This window comes from Triticum aestivum, chromosome 1D, assembly GCF_018294505.1.
Source record: "Triticum aestivum cultivar Chinese Spring chromosome 1D, IWGSC CS RefSeq v2.1, whole genome shotgun sequence".
In the NCBI taxonomy this organism is placed as follows: Eukaryota; Viridiplantae; Streptophyta; class Magnoliopsida; order Poales; family Poaceae; genus Triticum; species Triticum aestivum.
The window spans coordinates 368,198,554-368,222,866 of NC_057796.1; the positions used below are offsets into that span (position 1 = coordinate 368,198,554).

General features: G+C 45.6%; 1 protein-coding gene across 3 annotated transcripts; it reads left to right on the forward strand.

Moving 5' to 3' along the window:
- The first annotated feature begins 1,422 nt into the window (after window positions 1-1,422).
- On the forward strand, window positions 1,423-23,964 carry LOC123182136 (putative proline-rich receptor-like protein kinase PERK6). 3 transcript variants are annotated; one of them, XM_044594608.1, is made up of 12 exons: window positions 1,423-1,696; window positions 5,170-5,305; window positions 20,350-20,468; window positions 20,550-20,602; window positions 20,704-20,929; window positions 21,046-21,199; window positions 21,324-21,515; window positions 21,759-21,968; window positions 22,095-22,340; window positions 22,420-22,479; window positions 23,186-23,395; window positions 23,497-23,964. In XM_044594608.1, exons 2-12 carry the CDS (start codon window positions 5,198-5,200, stop codon window positions 23,758-23,760), a joined length of 1,842 nt encoding a protein of 613 aa, XP_044450543.1. In that variant the 5' UTR covers window positions 1,423-1,696; window positions 5,170-5,197; the 3' UTR covers window positions 23,761-23,964. The 3 variants fall into 3 exon arrangements, with proteins under 3 accessions (XP_044450543.1, XP_044450541.1, XP_044450542.1); XM_044594606.1 differs by having other exon boundaries at window positions 20,350-20,602; XM_044594607.1 differs by having other exon boundaries at window positions 20,350-20,602; window positions 21,759-21,923.
- Window positions 23,965-24,313: the final 349 nt, after the last annotated feature.

Consider the following 24,313-nt stretch of genomic DNA (forward strand, 5'->3'; position numbering starts at 1 on the left):
TCAACCATATTTATGTCTTCGATATTGTTTATTCAAAAATAGTTGACAACTAATTTCTATTGACAGCTTATTTCCATTCAAGCAAACATGTCCGACGCTTGGTAGACAGGACCGTCCACTGTCCCGGGGCTGAACTAAACTGCGAGGAGATAAATCATTATGTTTCATGGCTTGAGGACCTTGATGCTGTCAAGAGAAATTATTTTCCTAGACTTGAAAATCTTAGTACTCAAAACGTGCGACCAATAGTGTTCGTATTGAACTACGGTCACATCTATTTAGGAAAGATGGTAAAAAATTTACTATTTGTCCCCAGTGCATCTTTTGCATACATTATTTTTTAAGCTAAACTTCATTGCTAAGTATGTTACTATACGATGTTCTTCAACAAGGACTCCCGATGATAGTTGTGCCTCATTGGACCGAGACTAAAGGTCACATGACAATGATTAGCTTACGGCCAAGACATCCTACATCGCACGTGAGTGCATTCAGGATTTCTAAAACCGAGGAATGCTTAAAAGTGGAAGGCTGGAGCAAAATTCTGAAGGATCACAGAGAAATACTAGGGGCAGCAATCAGAAGCGCGGCCCACAATTAGGAGACAGGTTCATCTGCATGCTCCAATATGATGAATCGGGAGAGCTACACACGTTCCATGCTATTTTACCTGAGAGAGAGCAGCAGGAGTGATTAGCTAGTTCCTGCTCTTAGTACTTGTCCTCTTATGTCCGTGTTCTTCGTCCTGAACTTAATCTCAAAGTGATTTGCTTTTGTAGTCTTATGAATGCTTATAATCTCATGACATGTTGAACTCGATTAAATGGAAAACACAAAATTAAAGGAAAAATAAATAACAAAACAAAAACCCCCAAACCTTTTAGTACCGGTGGTCTCTTCGCCCCCAGCGCTGGCTCGTGCCATGTGGTGGCCCTTTAGTGGCGGTTTGTGTTGAACCGGTACTAGAGGGGGGCCTTTAATCCTCACTCTTTAGTACCGGTTACAGAATAGAACCGGCACTAAAAAGGGCCTTACGAACCGATGATAATGCCCGGTTGTCCACTTGTATGAATAAAAACAAGCATGTGGTAGTGACAGCACTGCATTTGACCGGGTCGCAACCAGTGATTCCTTAGCCACTTGTGTTAATTGTTCTGGACGCCGTCCCATTTGACCGGTCTTTCTTGTAAGTACTGCTGAACAAAATACCACTGTAGCGTACACTGGTTCCCTCCGCAGCAGCTAACCGTGGACATTCCTCCGCAGCAACCGACGCGCGTCTGCGTAATGTTTTTTTAGTAATGGTGGACATCCTTGCCATGAAGAAATGGTCATGGCCAACCCACTTGTATGAATAAAAACAAGCATGTGCCAGTGACAGCACTGCATTTTTCTGCAATAGTGACAGCACTGCATTTGACCGGATTGCAACCACTGATTCCTTCATCGTTAATCATTGTCCTTGGACGTCCGTCCCATTTGATCGTCCTTTCTTCTAAGTACACCGGCTCCCTCCGGAGCCCTTCTCCAACGTAATCGTCCCGCCGTCCCCCCGTCGATTCCGTGGAAGCTGATTCCGCGCCGTCCTCCGCAGCTGTGCTTTCTGCTCCGTCGTCCCGCGACCCCAACGCCTAACTCTGGCAGCGCTCATCCTCCGGCAGCTCGTCGTCCTCAGGCAGCTCGTCGCTTCTCCAAGGTAGAGTCTATATCCTCTTTCCACTCTGATGGATTCTCCGTGCAAATCTAGGGACTTAGACTCCGTCTCCTTAGTTCTTACAGTCCATACAGCCTGTGATGTACTACCAAGGTCTTTATTTCTTTTTTCAGCTGACAGTAATTGGAACATGCAAGTGTTCCATTTTGCCGTAACTTTCTTTGATACCTTAGGCTGCCGATCGATCCATCTTGTTTTGTTTTGTTGTTTGAGCAAGACATTTGACAGCAAGCAACATGTAAATCTGGTTTACAGCACTAATATCTGGTCTAACTTTCTTTTAGAAATTTAGCCACTTGATGCTTGGCTACAGACAAGAGTATGAACTTTTTTTTGTTTGATAAATCAAAGTGATTAAAGCATAGAACTAAGAACAATCTATTTTCGTTTTGGTCCACTTTCTCCCAATTGTGGCACTTAGGACAGTTTTGCCATTATCATCGTTCCGATAAGAAAGAAGTCCAATTTACACCCCTAATCTTGTCCCCAAGTTCACTATACAGCTCTTAACTCAAAGTTGGTTTAATTTTCACCCCTAAACTTGTCCCCGAGTTCACTTGGGTTGTAAAGTGAACTTTGAGAGGGGGGGGGGGGGGGGGGGGGGGGGGGGGGGGTAAATTATTGGACTTCTCTCTTTCGGATAAAGAGTTAACAATATACTTTATCGCTCCCACCATATTTAGCTAAACGCAGTGTCTCCGCCAGAGTTGGCAAGATACTTTACCGCTCCGACTGTTGGTCTTAATTGAGGAAATTCTGTCCAGAGTGTTTTCACCTGTGCCGACGGTTTTTGGCGCGCGTGGCATTATACAGTAATAATCTAATCCCAGTATTTCCTCGTTCCAATGGTCCAAATTCACCAAATTTTCATGTTTTATAATTAACATAAAAGACAGAAACTGACCTAGTTACGCTGATGGTTAGTTTATTATTAACACATATATTTACTGGTCTCTCTTTTTTGTGGGGAAGATTTACTGGTATATCATTGGTAGGACTGGTTTTAGAGAATGGCAGATTGCCAATATTCCCTCCAACTTTAGTTGATTAGCTTGTGATTGCAAAGAGAGCCTTGGCTCAGTGGTTGGGCATGCGGGTGCAGCCTAACTAGCCGAGTTCAATTTCTAGAATTGACAGGTGATGCACACGGGTTTTCTCCTCATTTATTGAGAACCAAGCTTGGTGTCTGGTGGAACCACTAATTAAAAATATCTTGATACTCATTTTAAAAAAACTGAGGACCATGTTTATCTTGCTACTCATACTAAAATGGTTGTATGCATTCCAAGTTGGTGCAGAGGCTGGAAGTGAAAATCTCTCACATTTTTAAGGGATCTAGTAAGCCCTGCGAATTTCGGTTCGCCCCCGAGCCGTCCCCCGCTTGGGTGGCTCGGAGGGAGCTCCTGTAACCAAGCCGCCGGGGCGCCCTTCCCCTCATCCCTTCCTCCATCACCGCTGGAGGAAGCTGTCGGGCGAAGCCTGGGCGGCTGACAGTGGTGGCGGAGGTGCTCTCCTCCTCCCTGCGTCAGGCCTGGATGGGGTGGGGCATCCACCCACGCGGAGGCGCATCCCCAGATCCGGTTTGCGGTAGAGCGACGGCCTGCCTCTAGCGGCAGCGCTAGGTGGCAACATGGTGATGGGCGTTTGCGGTCGGGGGTCTTGGAGCTGGGACGGCGGCCCCCTTGGTGGCGCCTCCCTATTCGGTGGCGAGGCGAGGCTGGCGAGCTCCCGGTGGTTGGCTCGGGCAGCCGACGGACTACCGGCGGGTTGGGGATGGCGCCGATCTTGTCGGCAGCGTCTTCGGCTGGCGGCGCTTGCGGGTGGTAGATGGACGGCTTCTTGACTGCGTGGGCGCTGAGTCGCCGGTAGATGTCCTCTCTACTGCATCCTCTCTCCCGCCACCACTTGGTGGCTTGCGGTCTCGGCGGTCGGTCCCGGTGCATTGTCAGGGGCTGGTGGAGGTGGCTTTGGACCGGAGGACACTCTCGATGGCTCGATCATCCCGACAGGCGACGACCAAGGTCGCCGCTTTCTTCCTTAGGCGCCCTCGAAGTCTCCCCTCTCCACCCAGACCCCGTGCCCGGGTGAAAACCCAAAATCTCCTCGGATTGGGCAGTGGCGGCACCGCGTGTGTCGTGCCCTTCTTGGAGGTGCTGCCTAGGGTGTTCGGGTGTTCAGTTAGAGGAACTACAGGCAGAGAGGATTAGACTAGTGGCAGCAGGTGGTGTTCGCAAAGGTGGAGCGGCGTGGTATCTGGCGCGTTAACAACGACGGGTCTTGGCGGCATGGGGGTAGCTGGGTCTCGGCAATGGACGCGTGTTGATGGATGCGCGCAGGATGGTGACGTTGTCTCGCGTCGTGGTGGTGTCGACGGATGGCCGGACTGGCAAGGATGCATATCTCTTTCCTGAAGATAGCAGCGGTTCGATAATGGTGGCGGCTTCTAAAACGTGTGCATGTGGTGTACACTTTAGGTTTGCTGCACCGGTTGTTGGTTTTGATATGTTATGCAGATGGATTGAAGACCACACCAATTTTAGATATAGGGAGTGAGAGCACTCCACATTATCGAGTTTGTAGGTGTGAGTGGTTGCTTCGGGTGGCTTGATGTATGTTCTTGTTATATCTTTATTAAATAATTAATGAAGATGGTTGTATGCATCAATTGATGCAGAGGTAGGAGGTTTTAACCTCCTTTTCTAAAAAAAATCTATTCAAAAAATATTTGAGTTTGTACGAATTATCCAACTATTAGATGACTATGCTAATTAAGCACATGGCTGCGTCTATTAGTTGGTGTAATGTACGGTGTAATGTGCTTAATCTAATTATTGCTCATGGCTAAAACTTGACCTTGCTCAATCTTATATTGCACGGTGTAATGTACTTATGCCGCGGAGTATACCTGGCCATCCCTTGGGCCGGGCCAACCAAAGCCCGACGCAAAAAACCTAAGCCCGAGCCCGGCCCGGCCCGCCTGGCAGGCCTAAAATTCGGGCCTAAGCCCGGCCCATCATTTTAAAAGCCCGCCGGGCCTCTTCCTTAAATGACGAAAACGACGGGCCTGGACCCGGCCCAACCCGTGCTTCGGGCTCAAAACCTAGGCCCGAGCCCGGCCCGTGGACAAGGTCGGGCCGGGTCGGGCTTTTTTGGGCCGACCGGGCCGGGCTGCCCATGGCTAGGACTACTGCGGAGTATGGAAACAAAGTCATCAGAACTAGGTCGTGCACAATTTGTTTTGCATACAATCACTTCAAACTCTTGTGGCTGATATTGCTCAGTTTGTAAACTATAGCCTATAGACCTATGCAATGTGATCAACAGTACTGGATTGTGTCCATATATAGTCACCGATGAACTAATATCCAACTGTAGTTACACCCTTGTAGGCAGTTAGTTACTGTCAAAGGTAATCGTATCTTGTTTCTTATCCATGCATATTCTTGTTCATGCAGAAAAGAGCCAGGTTAACACCATTTAGATATGACATCAATGGATATGAGTATACCGTTTCATGTCTTGGAGCAAACTACAGAGAAATTCTCCGACAAGCAGATGATTGGAAGTGGAGGCTACGGAAAAGTTTACAAGGTACAGAGAACAAGCATATCATTTTTAAACACTTTTTTAGTGAATTTTCATTTATACAGAAGATATTCAAGTATCAATATGTTGCGCCATAAAGACGAGCCTTTCCTAAATCTTCAATATAATATCAATGGAAAAGCATACAAGGTTCAGAGAGCAAACATATCATTCTTGCAGGATTTTTTAGTGTACAAAGAAGAGCTAAGCTAGCTGATATTCAAGAATTAATTACAAGATGGACAGGCGTGGCACCATACAGGCCGACCTTTCACTAAATCTATATAATGTAAAGGCATCTCCAACGCTGACCCACATATTTGCTCCTGCATTCATTCGCGGACACGTGGGATAGTCCGTGAACATGGATGCGGAAGCCGACCATCCAACACTGCCCGCATGTATTTCATCCATTATTTGAATTAACCGGACGAAATTCATGCAAATACGGCGGATTTCATATAAACCAGACGAAATTCATTACATTTGGAATATTTTTTAACTAAAATCTACACCTAGTCGATGTCCGGTGCCGGCGGATATCCATGCCGACGACACAAATACCCTTGACTAGTCTATGGCCGGCGGCGGCGGGTCTCCCTTGTCTTCCTCATGTTCGGCAGCCCACTCATAGAACTGTATGTAATGAGGTCTAGAGGTATATGCTTCAGCGCAAAGGACTGCCCCCCCCCCTCCTTGTTTGGCAGCGCCGCTAGTCGGAATGGCACCGGAGCACCGGGAAGGGGGACGGCAGTGGCCTGCGAGAGCGGGCAAGTCACCGGTTGTGCACGCCGGCGACGCCACGGCGCTGGCCTTCCTAGGACCCAAGCGGCGGCGGCCTCCCATGTTATACTTTTCCTTGTTGATGACGGCAGGCGAGGACGTGCTAGCCGCCGCGTCATCGATCTCCGTGAAGCCAACTTCTATCTCCGCTGGCAAGGCAGGGTTCCGCCAACGTTGGCGGCGGATGGCGCGGTCGCAAGCATGAGAGGAGCGGTATGACGCGGCCTCATCCATGGCAGCCACGATGCCTGTGCCGCTGTGATCCCCTGCGTGCTGGCCTGGAGCATCTCGCTACCCCACGGCGAGCTAGCTTGGACTAGCAAGTTGTTGAACCACGTGCCGGCTTGGAGCCGCCTATTCCGTAAGCTGGCATGCAGCAGCATGGAGTGGCTGTAACGCCCTACACTAGCTGGCGATGTTACCACGCTTCTCTAATTAAAAACAAGTACCTATAAAACTCCAAATTTTGGCAGCAAGTTCTTTCTTTCTAAAGGAATCGACAGCAAGAATATGATACCCATATATATAGCATAACATCTCTTGATAAACATCCACTCATTTCAAACGGTGAAATAGAGATGTCAAAACTAGAGCAACCTAAGCCGTGCAAGGAACTTTCATACTATGAGGAATAACAAATGATAGTCTTAAGGATTATGTGATAGGTAGAACTAATGTATGTAGTATAGACGTGTGTGTCCGTGTGTGGTGGTGAACTACTCCCTCCCCTGCATATCCTTACTTCGAGTACCTGAAATCCAAATAAAAACCAACAAGGAAAAACACAAGAGTGAGTAAAGAATACTCAGCCAAGTGCACGGTAGAGCCGAACCATCAACAAAGATAATATATGAACATAAAACTGAATGCTGCACTAATCCACAATTGAAGTAAATCTGATTCATCCAGCGGGAAGTGTCATCTACACCCCGGACTAGACTCACTTGACATTTCTCACTGGTCATATCCGGAATAGTCAACCTATGTCCAAACCGATATACTGATAAACGGATTTTTTTTGTTGACAATGGGTGGATTTTATTGACTCAAAATGAAGCATCAAGAAGATACAAAACATGATGAACCAACACCCGACCTCTGCATTGCTAAGATGCACACAGCCAACATCAACACACACAAATACGCCGGCAATTAGCAAAGTCATAAGACCAAAGCTATGCATAGCCGAGGAAAAAAATAAAAAAGTCTCAAAGCAATCAGATCAGCGATCGCCAAAACTATAACAACGGCCATATCTGCACCAACCATATCATGATACCACATGGACGATGAGGCCTTCAACAGCAACGCCTTCAGGAAGGGAGCGAAGCTCAAGCGTCATCGTCACCGATGGAGCCACAAAGGTCAGAATGTAGGTTTTCACCCTGAAGAATCAGTCTGAAACATGTCCGAGCAATGCCTTCAACAAGGTAACGATGTAAAAAAACATCGTCATTGCCAGGAATGACCAACTCCGGTCGAACCTAGGCTTTCACCCCGGAGCTCTAGACCGGGTGCTCGAATAGCACCACCCATCAAAGTCACTCATGTGTTGTCGCCACCATTTTTCCGCAATCCCAGCAATACATGCGATGTGTCGTCGCCGCTGCACAACCATCCCTCTGCATCAAGCCGCCGTCCGTAGTTTTGCATCTCACCGCTGAAGTCAACCGCCGAATCTCGAGAGATGAACCCTCCCTATGACCTTCGGATGACCACCGCCGTCGTGGAGCCGTACAAGGTCAGTCACCACCAAACAGGACGAACGGATCTGGATCACCACCACCAATCCTTTCAGATCTGAATCAAGGCAACGTACCGGCCGCCTGACTACAGATCCGACGGTCTAGCATACCGTAGACAGTCGTCGGTTCCAAGACTCTGGCCGCCCGCACACTGCACCAGGCCACCGCCGAGTAGAACCGCGTGGAGGCCGGCGTCCGCGCGTGCGCTATAGATCAGCGCTGGGAGAACGTGCGCCTGCTGCCTCGGATTGCCGGTTGCAACCACGCCGCTGCCCTCGCATGCTAGCTGTGTTAGCACGGAACAAGTCTGGCCGCGAGCCCGCGAAGCTGGGATCCATGGACTGACCCAGCTCACAAGTAACGCGTGCTGTGCCGGTGCAGCCCGCCGAGCCGCGTGGCCTCGCGCCTCTACCAGGATGAGCGGCCCCCTCGCGATCCCCACCCAAGGAGAGAGGAGTAGGACCCGCCGCCACCGACGCCAAACGGGCTTTGCCCGGCGGCGCTCGTCGGCGGCAGCGGGGAGAGAGACGGCGGCTCGCGGCACGCCCAGATCGCCCGCGGGGGAGCGACCGGGGTGCGAATAAGTTTTTCTACCGGTGGCGGGAGGTACCGTGGAGAATCTACGACAAACGTTGCTTTGAGATTGGTGTGGCTGGTAGACCCCACTATGCTTTTGTTTCTCTTTTTAGCAATACGAATCTTATACAAACACATATACAAGGTTGGACGGGTTCCACAGCAGTACCTTTTATCATGTGGCAGGGTGAGAGAGAGAGCGGATGAATGAGCTGCATGCACGTATTAAATACTTGCACTTTATTTTCCATGCCACATTTTAAATGGTTGATAACTTTTGAACTAAATATCCAGTTTTGAAATATTTTATATTTTTGAATTCAGCGCGACGAGACCTTTAAAACAAGATCAATCTTGGATACACTTTAGCTAGTTTGAATTTTACTGTTTCACTCATTTTAGAGAAAGCATTTCAGTCAGTTTCACATTTCACTAGTTTCGGAAAACCTTTGAGTCAATTTCACATTTCACTAGATTCAGAAAACACATTACAATCATTTACAAATGATAGATTTCACTCATTTTTCAGTTTCAGTAAAATTATTTCACTAAAAAACACATTAATTTCACTCATTTCAGAAAACACATTACACTCATTCAATTGAAATACTATATTTCACTCGTTTCAAAATACCTTTTTCACTCATTACAAAAGATATATTTCAAAACTAATTTCACTGTGCACTTGCAAAACTGATATTTCACTCATATAAAAATTGATTTCAATCATTTCAATAAATATATTTCACACGTTTAAAAATATTTCACTCAAAAATTCTATTGAAATACTATATTTCATCCATTACAAAACTAATTTCAAAATTATTTTAGCTCATTTCTAATTTCACTCAACACAAGTTTAGCTCATTTCAAAATAAATTCACTGAAATGAAAAACAAATTTACCACACGGAATTAATAGATTGAACGAAATAAGTGAATTGAAACGTTGAAATTTAAACATCTTTCAAATATATCCAAGAATGATCTTGTTGTAAAGGTCTTGACCCTGGGAGTTCAAATACAAAAAAAAGTTTTAAAAATAAATCTATAGATTAAAAGATATGCGTGATTGAAATTGTGAAAGCGAAAACAAAATGCATGCATGCTTCATAAGTACTTGTGTGTCAGCAAGAGATGGTCACGCATGCAAATCTAGAGAAATGAGTGAAATACATCTCTCGTATATGAGTGCTTGATGTAGTGTCATGTGGCAACACGTGATACACCGATACATGCATGAATATGAGATGAGACGATAACAAACAAACACGAGAAAGAACCATTGTCGGCAAACATAAACCAAGACAATCCATCATACACTTGCCTTGGACAAATGTTTAACTAGGAGAACTACTCCTGCACCTGATGCTCCGAAACCTGACAATACGTTAGGCTCCCCAACCACCGCAACGGCCTAGATGACGACACCCCGGGCACGCACAGGACGTGGTAGTGACTAGTGACCAGCGTCGTCTCCGGCGACGGTCACCAGCAGCTCCTCCCACGATGGTGGAGGCAAGGGCACCAACCCTAGGCGGAGGCGGCGACTTGGGTGTTGGCAGGCGTGGGTTCTGTTCGTGCGTGAGACTAGGAGAAAGGAGATTTTAGGGCACTTATAGGCACCGGCGCACCGGCCCACAGTTTCGGCCGGTCCAGCCCAAGCCATCGGATGTGAGCCACGCGGCCGTTGGATCCAGTCAAAAAAATACAGATCGCCCCAGCTTCTTCCTCCTCGTGCAGTCGACCTGGATCCGCATCTCCCTCGAGGAGCACGGCACCGCGCCTCCTGTCCCCTCCGGTGGTCAGTCCCCACCCTCGCCGGTCTTCCTCGTCGCCCGCCGGACCCCGCCCTCGCCGGCCGTCCTCGTCAGCGGTCCCCCACCCCTCCCGGCCTCGTTCTCGCCTCGACCCATGCAACGGCTCCACCTGCGGGTTGCGGCTCTTGACGACGACGGTTGTAGCTCCGCCGCCCTCGCCATTGATGCTCGCTGCAGGAAAATACGTCGACGGCGGCCGCGAGTCAATCAACGTCGTTTGAATGGATGTAGTAAAAAAATTCACCGGTAGTAGCAAAATCAAACTACGGGTGCAGCAAAAACGCCGTCGCCGCCTTCGCGAGGTCGCAGCTCCGCCTTACATGGATGTAGCAAAAACCTCCAACGGTAGTTGCAAAATCCCACTACGGTTGCAGCAAAATATCATGGATGTAGCAAAAACCTCCAACGGTAGTAGCAAAATCCTGCTATGGTTGCAGCAAAAATATCATTGTCGTCCTCGCGAGGTCGCAGCTCTGCCTGATGGATGTAGCAAAACGCTTTGTCGGTAGTAGCAAAATTCAACAACGGTTGCAGCTTCCCCTTGTGTGCAGTGCCATTGAAGCTTTCTATGTCTATGGTTGAAGCTTTTTTCAACGGCTGTTGAAGCTTTTCTAGGTGACGGTTGCAACACTTGTGTACGCGGGAGGATCCGGGCATGGCGGCAGGCAGCCCTGGCGGCCGGCGAGGGAGCGCCTGGCCGCCGGCGATGGAGCTTGTGGAGGCCCAAACGCAGCCCGGGAGGAGGGGGGAGGGGATGCGCACGCGTGAAGACTGTAGGTAGGGGATGGATTTGGCCATGGCAGCCGGCGAGGGAGCTCCTGGCCGCCGGCAATGGAGCTCATGGTGGCCAAGTCGCTGCCCGGGGGGGGGGGGGGGGGGGGGGGGAAAGGATGCGCGCGCTGGAAGGAAGGGGGATGGAGGCGCTGGAAGAAGGCGGGGCGCGCTGGGCCTGTTCGCACACGAACACCGTGTACCTCCAACGCCGAGGGTGATGCACCGCGGCTCACGTCGAAGGAGACCCGTCCGGAAGCGCGGTACGCAAGCAATCCGGCGGGTGCTTTTCAGGACCCGAAACCCCACGCGCCCGGGAGGGACCCCGTCTGGACGCGCGGCGGCTATGAGCTGCCCTAGGTCGGTTCGCCCGCCCTTAGAGCCTCGAGGATCGCTGCCCTTCAATATGAAGAACGAACGAAGAACGAGAGATAAAGAACAAGGGAGAGATGTAAAACTAGGGTAAAAAGTAGATTGATTGTTCGATTGTGTGTTGTTATTCAATCGGCCGTCACCCCTTACATATATATGAGGCGGCTGGACTTTCCGTATAAGAAAAGGACTCAAATCCCGTCCAAAACATCAAAAAATAACCTAAGTCGGACCACGAGGGCCGGAACTTCCGGTTAGCCCGGAACTTCCGGGCTAAAATTACATCAAGTAGCCCTCTTGCACAACTACTGCAGGTCGCATATGGCTTCGAATCGCGATGGTCCCAAAAGCAAAGTTGTAGATCTTGCAATGGAGAAAAATTCCTTAGTTGATCACTTTTTCATCCGAGGTCATCTTGATGTCGCAATCGGCCCCGCAAATCTGTAAATAATGTTAAAATTCCAGTTTTTGGGGCGCACCGCGCGCAAAGTTTCTGTTTAGCCCGGAACCTCCCCGGAAGTTTTGCCCGGAATTTCCGGGGCAGACTTATGCAGCACATAGTTTTGGCTCTAACTTTTGCATATGAACTCCGATTTAGACGTTCTTTATATCAAAATCGGTCGTTTCGACGAGACGAAGACAATCAGTGTAGAAACTTATCCCATATGAGGCCATCTTGGAGGCGTAATCAGCCGAATAGTGTTCTGAATACAAAATCTAAGTACTTCGATCACAACTTCGGCCTTAGAGATGAGACCGGATGACTATGGCCCAAATATCAAAGCTTTCCCTTTTGACGATACGGAACTTTCTCAATTTGAGCACTTCTCCATTTGAGGCCTTTTTAATTAAGTTCTCGGCCGTGCCAAAATCTGGTGTCAACACATGCCCCCCTGTTTTTCGGCAAACTTGTGTGCCGAAAAATAACTTGCACGATGCTTTTCCTAAGGACGATGTCAACACTCCATCGGCCATTTTATGTGCTTAGGGCGATAATTTCTATATCGGCCATGTTTACGCTTAGGGCGATAATTCTATACCGGTCACTGATTTTAACTTCTTGTTTACATCATATCCTGTAACCGATTACCACCAATCGGCTTTAAAGATATGGGAATGAACCCGTTCCTCGTAGCACTAAGGAAGTCAAACTCCGAGAGGTCACGCCCTGTTAAGCAAGTAACATCCGGATGATTCCAATCCACCGATACATCGGCCAAAGCAACACAAGCCGAATTATCCGCGTGAATGACTTCTACCTCATCATCGACCCATTGTATTAAGAATTGATGCATGGTAGATGGCACACATTGGTTAGCATGAACCCAATCGCGGCCTAATATAACATTATAGTTACCTTGCACCTCGGCGATGAAGAATGTGGTGGCCAAAGTTTTGCTTCCCACGGTGAGTTCCATGCACATCACACCTTTGGTCTCTGTCTTTTCTTTACCCTCAAATCCATTAAGTACCATATTGGTCTTCATCAATGCATCATCATCTAACCCCAACTTCTTGAAGACCGAGTAGGGCATAAGATTTACCACAGCACCACCATCAACGAGCATCCTAGCAACCCGCGATCCGTTAATATGACCTTTGAGGTACAATGGATTCAAGTGTTTCACCGGTTCTTTTGGCTTCTCGAAGATAGCGTTCTTTGGACCAAAATCCAGTTGAGTCACCTCCCCTTCTTCACCTATAGCACGAAACTCGGCAGGTAAGTAATACACCATATTAATATCCATACCTTCCCGAACCGGTGTAGATTCGTAATCCACCATCTCATCTTCATCTCCCAATGTGTATATTGGGCTTAAAGTTTCCTCAATCGAAGGGGATTTTTCAGGTGGTGTGGATGATGTAATAGGGGTCGCATCATCCTCTTTTGGTGGTGAAGGTGTTGTTGCAGCTAATGTAGAAGCATCTGTGTTTTGTTTTTGTTTAGGCCTCCACACTTGTTTTGTGAGTGCCATGGGCCGAATTTCACTTAACAATTCGTCCCTTTGCCTCTCCTCTTTGTGCTCTACCTTCTCGTGGTTCCTCATGCGTTGTAATCTTCTTTTCATGGTCTTGGTTAAACCGGGAGGACACCACTTAGGTTGAGTATATTTGGGATCCCTTGGTTTGGCCTTGCTTGTGCTTGCCTCATGATCACTAACCATGGAACCCTGCTGAACAATAATAATATCACCATTAGAAGTAGCCAGATTACCAACAACCGGCTTTTCGATCTCCTTTTGCTTGTCACATTCTGCAATTTCCGCATTACATGACTTCACACGCCACACTTTTTTGTTGGCCTTACTTGGAGAAATTTTTGTTGGCCGATTAGCACCATAGCTCAAACGGCCTTGTGTGGGATAATAAAGCCTCTCGCGAGCAGTCCTTCTAGGTGTTGCCCACCCCATATGGAAAGCATAAGGAGCCATTGTGGGCTGCCCCCATCCTCCACTGAAGCCTCTCATGTAATATGGCGCATAGGAGGGTTGTGACATCCAAGGTGTCGGTGCCCATGACCCATATGGCCTTGCATAGCGTCGAAACTCTTGCTCCGGAGGCAATCTTGAACGCTTTGAATGTGATGGCCGATTAGAGCTAGAACCGGTCGTGTGACTTGCATATTTGGATAGCAACATATCAAAAGTTGGCCTGATTCGCGTGCGCTCAGCTTCACTCTTTCCCCACTTGCCAACTTCTGAATTCTTGGGATTGATAAATTTAACATGAGTATCTTCTTGTACTTGTGGTTGCCCCCCGAGTGCAGGATTTTTTATGGTGATCTTCAATACTTCCTTGCCATCAGGTTGCTTATCAAGCACAACCTCTCGTCCCAAGACTTTGTCACCCTCCTTGCTTTTCCTGGGTTCACCAATAAGAACATTATCTTTATTAGCAGATTCGGCTACGCTAGGCCGAATCAACATTTTCTTTCCCTCCAAGTCCATGGTGTTTATCGGGAAGGGCTGTTTATCAACTTGCATCTCAGCAAAATTCAATCGTCCATCATTAATGGCCGATTGTATTTGTTGTCTGAAAACATTGCAATCGTTAGTAGCATGAGAAAATGAATTATGGTACTTGCAATACGCACGCCGTTTCAGCTCCTCAAACGGCAGTATGGTGTGTGATATTCTAATCATCTTATCTTGCAAGAGAGCATCAAATATTTTATCACACTTAGATATATCAAAAGTAAACTTCATCTCCTCATCACGATTCTTGCGAATCGGCTTAAGAGCATTGCACGTATAGGGTTTGGCCTTTGAGGACCAAACAAATTCAGTAGTATAAACATCAACCTCATCGTCCAAATTATCATCATTGTGTTCAACCATATGCATTCTAGGACGATCGGTTGTAGACCTATGAATCCCTTTACTTCGATTTTCTTGAGCCAAAGCTATTTGTAAGACTTGATTAATGCTCAAAAACTCATAACTTTCTAGCCTCTCTTCAATGTGAGTTTTCAAACCAATAAGAACAAGATCTGCCAAGTCTCTCTCAGTTATCACTAAGCTATAACATCGGTTTTTTATATCTCTAAATCTCTTGACATAATCGGTGACCGATTCATCATGTTTTTGCCTAACCGATGTAAGATGTGACAACTTTAGCTCATTATCGCCGCTATAAAAGTGATCATGAAACTTTTGCTCTAATTGCGACCATAAGAGAATTGAGTCATGTGGCAAAGAAGCAAACCATGAAAATGCGGTGCCAGTTAAAGACAAGGGAAATAAACGCACTTTCAACTCTTCTATGGAACCTGCTTCACCCAACTGTGCTAGATACTGACTCACATGCTCCCAAATTGTTTTCGTACCCTCACCACTAAATTTAACAAAATCAGGAACCTTATAACCTTGAGGGTAAGAAATTGCATCGAAATGTTCACAATAAGGCTTTTGGTACACACGACTCTTTACTTTCGGCTCGTTTCCAAAAGTTTCTAGAAACATCTTATGCAAATCCTCCCTTAATTTAGCTAAAATTGGATCCGAGGTAGATGCGGATGTTTGTGGCAATGACATAGGAGCAACCTGAGTACTAGCTATTGGTGCAACTTGTGGGATGGGCACCGAACCATAATTCGGCGAAAGACCAAACATGCTTGCGCCTATGGGTGGTGTGACAAAGTGATTCGGCATTGACGCCGAATTGGGCACACTCATAATAGGATTAGGATATGCAGGTGCGGCCACAAGCTGGTTGGTTTGACTAGGGTAAAAATTCAACGGCATACTATATTGCTGTTGTATCGGAGGTGCCGATGAAATAGGTAAAGTTAGACTAGGGTTTTCAGATACACCAACAGTACCACTAGATGACGCAGGCATGTTTTTCTTAGCATTAGTATTTGCCATAAAAGAATTGTACGTCATCACATTACCCTTACTAACAAGACTCTCAATCACAGCCACTTGCTCTGGAGAAAAAACTTTACTCACAGTGATTTCATCTTGTTCGTCAAGTAGAGGAGGGAAATTGACGTTTCCAACCGGAGTGATGTTGCCTTGACGTTCCTTCTTGAAAATTGAAAGGAACGCCTCCAAATCCTCCTCCTCGCACTTCTTCTTGAGCGCCTCAAAAGCCTCTTCACGATGCTTCTTGCGTGCTTCGTAGGCTTGGCGATGTTCATCCGATAGTTCATCAAGACCGGGCTTAATGATATTATCGGCGTCAACTTCTGAGGGCTTGGGGAGATTTGACATGGTTGATGATGATTCTTGATCTTTCTTCCCCAGTGGAGTCGCCAAAAAGTGTGTTCGCACACGAACACGTCACCGTGTACCTCCAACGCCGAGGGTGATGCACCGCAGCTCACGTCGAAGGAGAATCGTCCGGAAGCGCGGTACGCAAGCAATCCGGTGGGTGCTTTTCAGGACCCGAAACCCCACGCGCTCGGGAGGGACCCCGTCTGGACGCGCGGCGGCTATGGGCTGTCCTAGGTCGATTCGCCCGCCCCTAGAGCCTCGAGGATCGCTGCCCTTCAATATGAAGAACGAACGAAGAACGAGAGAGAAAGAACAAGGGAGAGATGTAAAACTAGGGTAAAAAGTAGATTGATTGTTCGATTGTGTGTTGTTATTCAATCGGCCGTCACCTCTTACATATATATAAGGCGGCTGGACTTTCCGTACAAGAAAATGACTCAAATCCCATCCAAAACATAAAAAATAACCTAACTCGGACCACGAGGGCCGGAAATTCCGGTCAGCCCGGAACTTCCGGGCTAAAATTACATCAAGTAGCCCTCTTGCACAGCTCCTGCAGGTCGCATATGGCTTCGGATCGCGATGGTCCCAAAAGCAAAGTTGTAGATCTTGCAATGGAGAAAAAATTCCTTAGTTGATCACTTTTTCATCCGAGGTCATCTTGATGTCGAAATGGTCCCGCAAATCTGCAAATAATGTTAAAATTCCAGTTTTCGGGGCGCACCACGCGCGAAGTTTCTATTTAGCCCGGAACCTCCCCGGAAGTTTTGCCCGGAACTTTTGCCCGGAACTTCCGGGGCAGACTTATGCAGCACATAGTTTTGGCTCTAACTTTTGCATACGAACTCTAATTTATACGTTCTTTATATCAAAATCAGTCGTTTCGACGAGACGAAGACAATCCGTGTAGAAACTTTTCCCATATGAGGCCATCTTGGAGGCGTAATCAGCCGAATAGCGTTCTGAATACAAAATCTGAGTACTTCGAACACAACTTCGGCCTTAGAGATGAGACCGGATGACTATGGCTCAAATATCAAAGTTTTTCCTTTTGACGATACGGAACTTTTTCACTTTGAGCACTTCTCCATTTGAGGCCATCTTAATTAAGTTCTTGGCCGTGCCAAAATCTGGTGTCAACAGGGCCATTGCGCGGGGCGCGTTTTGCCAGTGTGGCGTGCGACCGGCCGAAAGTTCGGCCGGCGCACCGCGCCCAACCATTACCCGAGATTTTATTGCCTTCTCTTTTTTTCTCTCCTCTATTCTTATCTGCACCAGTTTTTTTCTTTTTTTTCTTCTCAAAATCATCCGAAGGCTAGAATTAACCGGCTCGCCCAATACTCGTCTGGACTCCATGTTGAATAATCTTATACTCAGGGCCAACTCGACGAGGCAAACTGAACTGCAGCTTCAGATTTCATATAATACCTATGGTTATCAAAGTTAGGTCAACATCCTTGACTTATTCCGGAATTGAACCTATGATTTTTTGGGGTATTACATTCTCCCCCACTTCAACAGAATTTGCCCTCAAATTCTTAACTCTTATTACTTGAAGAAAGAATAACTCGAATTCTAACAAGAAATAAATCACTCAATAATCCTGCATCTATGTAAGAGCTACTTGAGCCTACGTAACTTCCCTAACTACTTTTATTCTCCTCCCTGATTTTCATGGGGATGGGCCCTTCTACCCCCATCGACCCAATCCCCTCTTTCCACATTCTTTTTTACGTAAAAACCATCAGTAAGTTTACGTGAATGTAGCATTACTGTAAATTACTCCTAGGATGAATAACTATAGCTATTATTCCCGCATCTTCAACTCAAGTTCCTACGTTGCTTCTCATTTGGTTTGGTTCATCCAAAGCACCTTCAAGAGCTTGATTCTTCGGTGCCCCATCACCCTATCGACCTCCTCCAGGATCCTCACCGTCCTAGCCTTAAAGGTCGAATCTTGCTCGATCATAAGTGGGTCAATGGTGATTTGTCATTCTGGTTTTCGAAGGTACTTACACAACATGGAGACACGAAGCACATCATGCACACATTTAAACTTTCCAACGAATCTTGGGAACAAAAGAGATGTCTTGGTCAAATTTGATGACTTGTCATACACTATGAAATACTTGGGGCTTCCTCTCTCAGTTTGGCAACTTAAGAAGATGGACTCCCAACATCTTGCGGACAAGGCGGCTGGTAATTTGATAAATTGGGGGGGCAAAAATATCATTGCCATCGGTCGTACGATGCTTGTCAAATCATTCATTTCCTCTGAAGCGGTGTACTCGATCACGCCTCTCACTGCATCACCGAGCTCCCTCCATAACCTCAACAAAATAGAGCGGGCTTTCCTTTGGTCCAGCTCGGATAAGATGACCGGTGCCAAGTGCAAGGTCAATTGGGAGATCGTGTGTCGCTCCCGCGAATACGTCGGTCTTGGGGTTCTCAACACCGACAAGTCTGCTCGTGCTCTCTACCTTCGTTGGTCGTGGTATGAATGGAAGGAGCCAAACCAATTGTGGGCAGGGCTTGGAAACCCATGGACCAAGGAGGATCTTTAATTTTTCTATGCCTCGACCACTATCATCATTGGCAATGGAGCGAAAACGCCATCTAGGTATTCCCCGTGGCTACTTGGGCATATGCCTAAAGACATTGCACCCCTTATTTTCGAAGCCTCGAGAAGGAAAAGCCAGAAGGTTCGTGAATCCCTCAAATATAATGCTTGGATCCTCAAGATCAAACAAGATACAACTATCTCCGGTGCCCACATCCGAGAGTTTTGTACTCTTTGGATGCTCGTTCATGATTTCCCTCTTGATGATCTTGGGGAGGATGATATCATTTGGTAACACTTTAATGACGGCATCTACTTGGCATCCACTGCGTGCAAGGCACAATTTCTTGGGGTGACCCTTTCTCCGATAGATCGCATGGTTTGGAAGGCTGGGCTCCCCCGAAAGTTAAATTCTTGTCTCGGCTTGCTATTCAAGATCGAATTTGGACGGCCGACCGGTTGGATAAGCGTGGGTGGGAAAATTGTGGTCATTGTCCTCTTTGCAAGAGGGAGCAGGAGACAGGCCCACATCTCTTCTTCATGTACCGTTACACCATTAGGCTTTGGCATTTGGGTTTTGAGAGGCTTTGCCTTCCTCTTGACAGCATCTCGACATGGCACACTGAGGACTCCATGTTGGCTTGGTGGGACAAGATTACTGACATGCAAACTCCAAACTGCCGCGTGAGGGCGTCCCACAGCATACTTGTCTCTTGGACCATTTGGAAATAAAGAAATGTCAGCGTCCTCCGTCACAGGAGCGCCCTACCCCCCCCCCCCCCATCTTGGTGCGCTTAATTTCCAATGAAAAAAAGCCATGGGACACCGCGGGTGCCAAGCACCTAGGGCACATTGTATTATGCGAGTAATTGTCGTGGTTGTGGGTTGCTTGTAAAAACTCCATTCTCTTCTTACGCCATCCGTTCTTTATTTACTCTGCATATTAGATTTGACTGAAGTCAAACTTCATAAAGTTTGATCAAGTTTATAGAAAATAATATAAACATTTACCATAACAAATCTATATCATGTGAAAGTACATTCAATAATGAATCAAATGGTATTGATTTGTTATTGTATATGTTAATATTTTTGTCTATAAACTTTGTCAAAGTTTACAAAGCTTGACTTTGACCAAAACTAATATGCGGAGTAAATAAAAAGGGAGGGAGTATTTAATAGATGAGACAAATCTTATGTCTCTGTTTTGAAAAATATATGTCAGGTTAGACATGAAAGGGTTCACTTGCACCAATGCCATCATTTATCGGAGACATCACAGCTATTAGATATAGTCAATAGCTTTCATAACTAAATATATCCAACACTACCAACTTTTGTTGGATACCTCCTCCGTTTTTCTTACTCTGCATATTAGCTTTGACGTAAGTCAAACTTTATAAAGTTTGACCAAGTTTACCAAACTTTCACAATAAAAGTATGAAAATATATTGAATGGCAATTCCAATGGTATTGATTTGGTAATGTGGATGTTAATAATTTTCTGTATAAACTTGGTCAAAGTTTAGAAAGTTTGACTCGAGACAAATCTAATATGCAAAGTAAATAAAAACGGAGGGAGTATATCTGTCGTGCATTTAATACATATTCTATCTGTCTCCCTTAACCTTCTCTCCTCTTAATTAAAGACACGGGGTGATGCAAGTTAATATGGAGTTTTAATATCAATTAGTTCTGTCTAACAGGGAGTTTACAATGGAGAACACATTGCTGTCAAATTGTTTTATGGTGTGCAAGCACTTGACAAGACATTTGAGAATGAATGCTTTAACATTCTGAGGATCCAACATCCAAATATTATACGGTTAGTTGGCTACTGTTATGAAACACAACGTAAACATGTTATGTACAATGGTGAACTGCGGTTTTCTGATCACATATATAGAATTCTCTGCTTTGAGTTAATGCAGGGAGGAAGCCTAGACAAGTACCTCAATGGTAAGATACGCAAAGTCCAAGTTATTTCTTTTTTGTTTACCAAAGACCAATTCCTTAATTTTAAACTTGAGTCATACTCTTTTGTTCTGCCTATGCTGAAGAATCTCGTGACTATGACTGGCCAACATGTTACGATATAATAAAGGGGACCTGTGAAGGTTTAAATTTCCTTCACACGGGATGTGGATCACAAATTCTTCACCTGGATCTAAAACCAGGAAACATATTACTAGATAAGGACATGCGAGCAAAAGTTGCAGATTTCGGGTTGTCAAGGTTCTTGAGTAAACAACATACCCACATCACAAATACAATTGCAGGAACAGAGTAAGTGGACTTAGGAGTGCCGAATCTTAGATATTTTCCTTTCTAATGTGCATTTAATATATAAATGTTCTTACCTTGGCACTAAATTTGAGCTAAATATTTCCGACATCATGCAGCGGTTATATGCCACCAGAGTTCTGGTCCAAAAGACAGATTTCACCGAAGAATGATGTTTATAGTTTAGGAATTATAATCATAGAAATTTTGGTTGGACGTAGAGGCTACTTGGAATTTCATGAAATGGATGATGTCACACCATTTAATAAGCTGGTAAGATAATTTATTTCGTTACCAAGAACAATTTTCAATTCAAGAACAAGCGCACATCTAACTTTTCTATACTATTTACACTATATTCTATTTTGAGTTATATCTTTGTATATTGATTCGGTAGGTAATTGAGAAATGGCAGAAATGGATATGTGCAATGACATCACCATGCCCATCAGCAGAAATAGATCAAGTGGAGACTTGCATCAAAATAGCAATAAAATGTGTGGATCGTGAACGAGAGAATAGACCCACTGTAGCAGAAATTTTGAATACCCTGCGGGAGACAGAAAAAAGGTTTCATCTCTTGGGCCAGGTATGATCCCTAAGAATATATAAACACAAGTGGCAACACATACCGTGCACAACCGAAATTGTCATGAAATGTTTCGAAAGTTGTTGTGAAAAATAAGGACTCATATTTTTTGTGCTGACAAGTTTATGTGAGCACATTCTACATATACACAAACTTCTATAGTTTTTTTTTCAATACTCGATCTCACATAGACCCATGTCAGATGAAAAATGGCTCACATACTACATCTATGCATGCATGCAGAGCTTGCCCACTCCCACTAAGATTGGACCAAGGGGTGGAATGGGAGGTTCTATTTGTGATATCGAAGAAAATCCTTGGCGCCTGACAAGTCTCACGATTTTCTGTAGAGGGATAATTGATTCGATCTCATTTTCTTACATCGACCAATATGGGAGGAAGCAACATGTAGGTCCCTGGGGCGTAGACTACATTAGCCAGAATACTGAAACGGTGTGTTTATTTTCTTTGCCGTGCATGTGTGGTACATAATCAAGATATGGAGTTGTTTCGGTGAACTGCTAGAATGAATCATGGAACCACTTCATTGCCTTCTGATCATTTATTGGTGTGCTACAGATCTGCTTTGGCTCTTCGGAGTTTGTCGAGGAAGTATCTGGAGCATACGGGAATTATAGGGGAATCCTTCGTGTGATATCCCTTACGTTTGTCACCAATGTCAGAACCTACGGACCTTTCGGAAATCCTTATCATGAACATATGGCAGGACTAACTCATTTCAGGTTCATGGCTGATGAGGGCAGCCGCATCGTTGGTTTCCATGGTAGATCCGGCAGCTATATCGACGCCATTGGTGTTTACATGGTATTATAACATTTGGATGTGTGCAACATGTTCCCTTCTTAGCAGAGGCATGTTCTTATTAATTTGCTTTTGCTTTCAGTATCCCAACGATAGGACGACAGTCGGGCTTATTTCTGTGCCGCTGATTCTCGATGGCCAGGTACAGTACTGACATAGATAAGTGTATCTCGAGAAATGTACTCTGCGCACCCTTCGGTTTGCATAATAAATTTTCATGAGATATCTTCCTGAGAAGTGAAAACAACATTAATAAATTTGATGTCTCCTAATTATTCCCAACATTAATATCTTCCTGAGAAGTGAAAACATAAAAAAAGAATGGCATATCGCTTGTTGGCAAAAGGAGAACCAAGGCACGCAAGAGCCAGTGATCTGGTGCCCTTTAACAAAGCATGACTCGGGATACTTACTACTAGCAAGGAGAAATGTAGCCATTGAATTGATTTCTTTCTGAATGCCTCAACTTCTCAATGCATGATAATACAAGATAAAGCCCAAAGTGCTGTTATGGGCAGCAAGATATGACAATTCATGACTGCTAAGTGAGTTACTAGGTGTGTGCTCGAGGAATCTAGCGTGCTTATTAAATATATGGATTACAAGACTCCTTACAAATTACATGGTCAAGTAATCTTGGTTACAAGGAAATTAAGCTCAATATCAGAAGTTGTTGTGAAATATTGGAATTCGTATCACTTCAGAAAATTATGTGCGCATGTTCTGCATATACACACATTAATAAGCTTGTGTAGTTTTTGATCGGGTTCTGTTTCTACTTGATATCATGTTCATCCACATTTTTTGGATGAAAATTGTTGACACACTAGATTTACAAATCCATGCAGGGCTTGCCCACCCCCACTAAGAGTGGATCCTGGGGTGGAAGCGGAGGTAGTGCTCGAGACATTAATCAAAAGTCCTGGCGTCTGACAAGTCTCACGGTTAGCTACAAAGGGTTAATCGATGCATTCTCCTTTTCTTACATCGACCAAGCTGGGAAGAAGCAAAGTGTTGGTCCTTGGGGCGAAGGATACTACAATGACACGACTAAGACGGTGTGTTCATTTGCTTTCTCATGCATGCATGGTACATAGTATAGTTTTGTAGCACCTTGAAGAATTGCTAGAATTAATTATGGCATCACTTTGGGGTGCAGATCAGCTTTGGCCCAGCGGAGTTTGTCAAGGAAGTATGTGGAGCATACGGGAATCACAATGGAATCGTTATCGTGAAGTTCCTTACGTTTGTCACCAACGAAGGAACGTACGGACCTTTCGGAACTCCTGATCATCCAGGTCCAGACGTGTCGGCAACTCATTTCAGGTTCGTGGCTGACGAGGGCAGCACCATCGTGGGGTTCTATGGTAGATCTGGCAGATATATTGATGCCATCGGTGTTTACACAGTGCGAGTTAGATAATTTTGATGCATGAAACGCCGGTGTGACGACAATCTATTGGTTTCATCTAGCTGTGTTTTCCCCTCAGGCTTGAAACTCATCTACACTAGAATGGCAGTATTTGTAATTCACTTGTGCTGTCATAGGCCAGAAAAATATAACGATTAACATGATATATTTATTATACTTTTATCTATAGCCATGGATTCGCAGTTTGTTGGTCTACGATATTTCTACACTCCGCTAGGGTGTGTGTTTCAGCTCAAGGGCTTTATTTGATGGGCATCTTGCCTTGCATTTCTTACCCAAAAGTCTTTGTACGCCACACTCCATTGTATTTTTTTCTGAATATGTATAGTAGGGGTGATTGGTAGCATGCAGCCTTTTTGGGCCTCCCTATAACATGGCTGGCCAGGGCCTATTGCGGGAGAGAATCACCTCTAAAAGCATGTTTGTGCAATTCGTTTGATCGCCTGCAAAACATTATTTTGGACCATTCAAAAAACTGGATGCGGCTGTTTGGTTTGATGCATTGCATTTTCTACGCAATTATGCCCTTTTTTATTGGCAGCAA

Excerpts from the sequence above, each read along its gene's own strand:
- LOC123182136 (XM_044594606.1), top strand. The coding sequence starts at position 5,198 with ATGACATCAATGGATATGAGTATACCGTTTCATGTCTTGGAGCAAACT. Across the intron at positions 20,603-20,703 it reads CCTAGACAAGTACCTCAATG|AATCTCGTGACTATGACTGG; the intron begins GTAAGATACGCA and ends CCTATGCTGAAG. Across the intron at positions 23,396-23,496 it reads ACAATGACACGACTAAGACG|ATCAGCTTTGGCCCAGCGGA; the intron begins GTGTGTTCATTT and ends TTTGGGGTGCAG.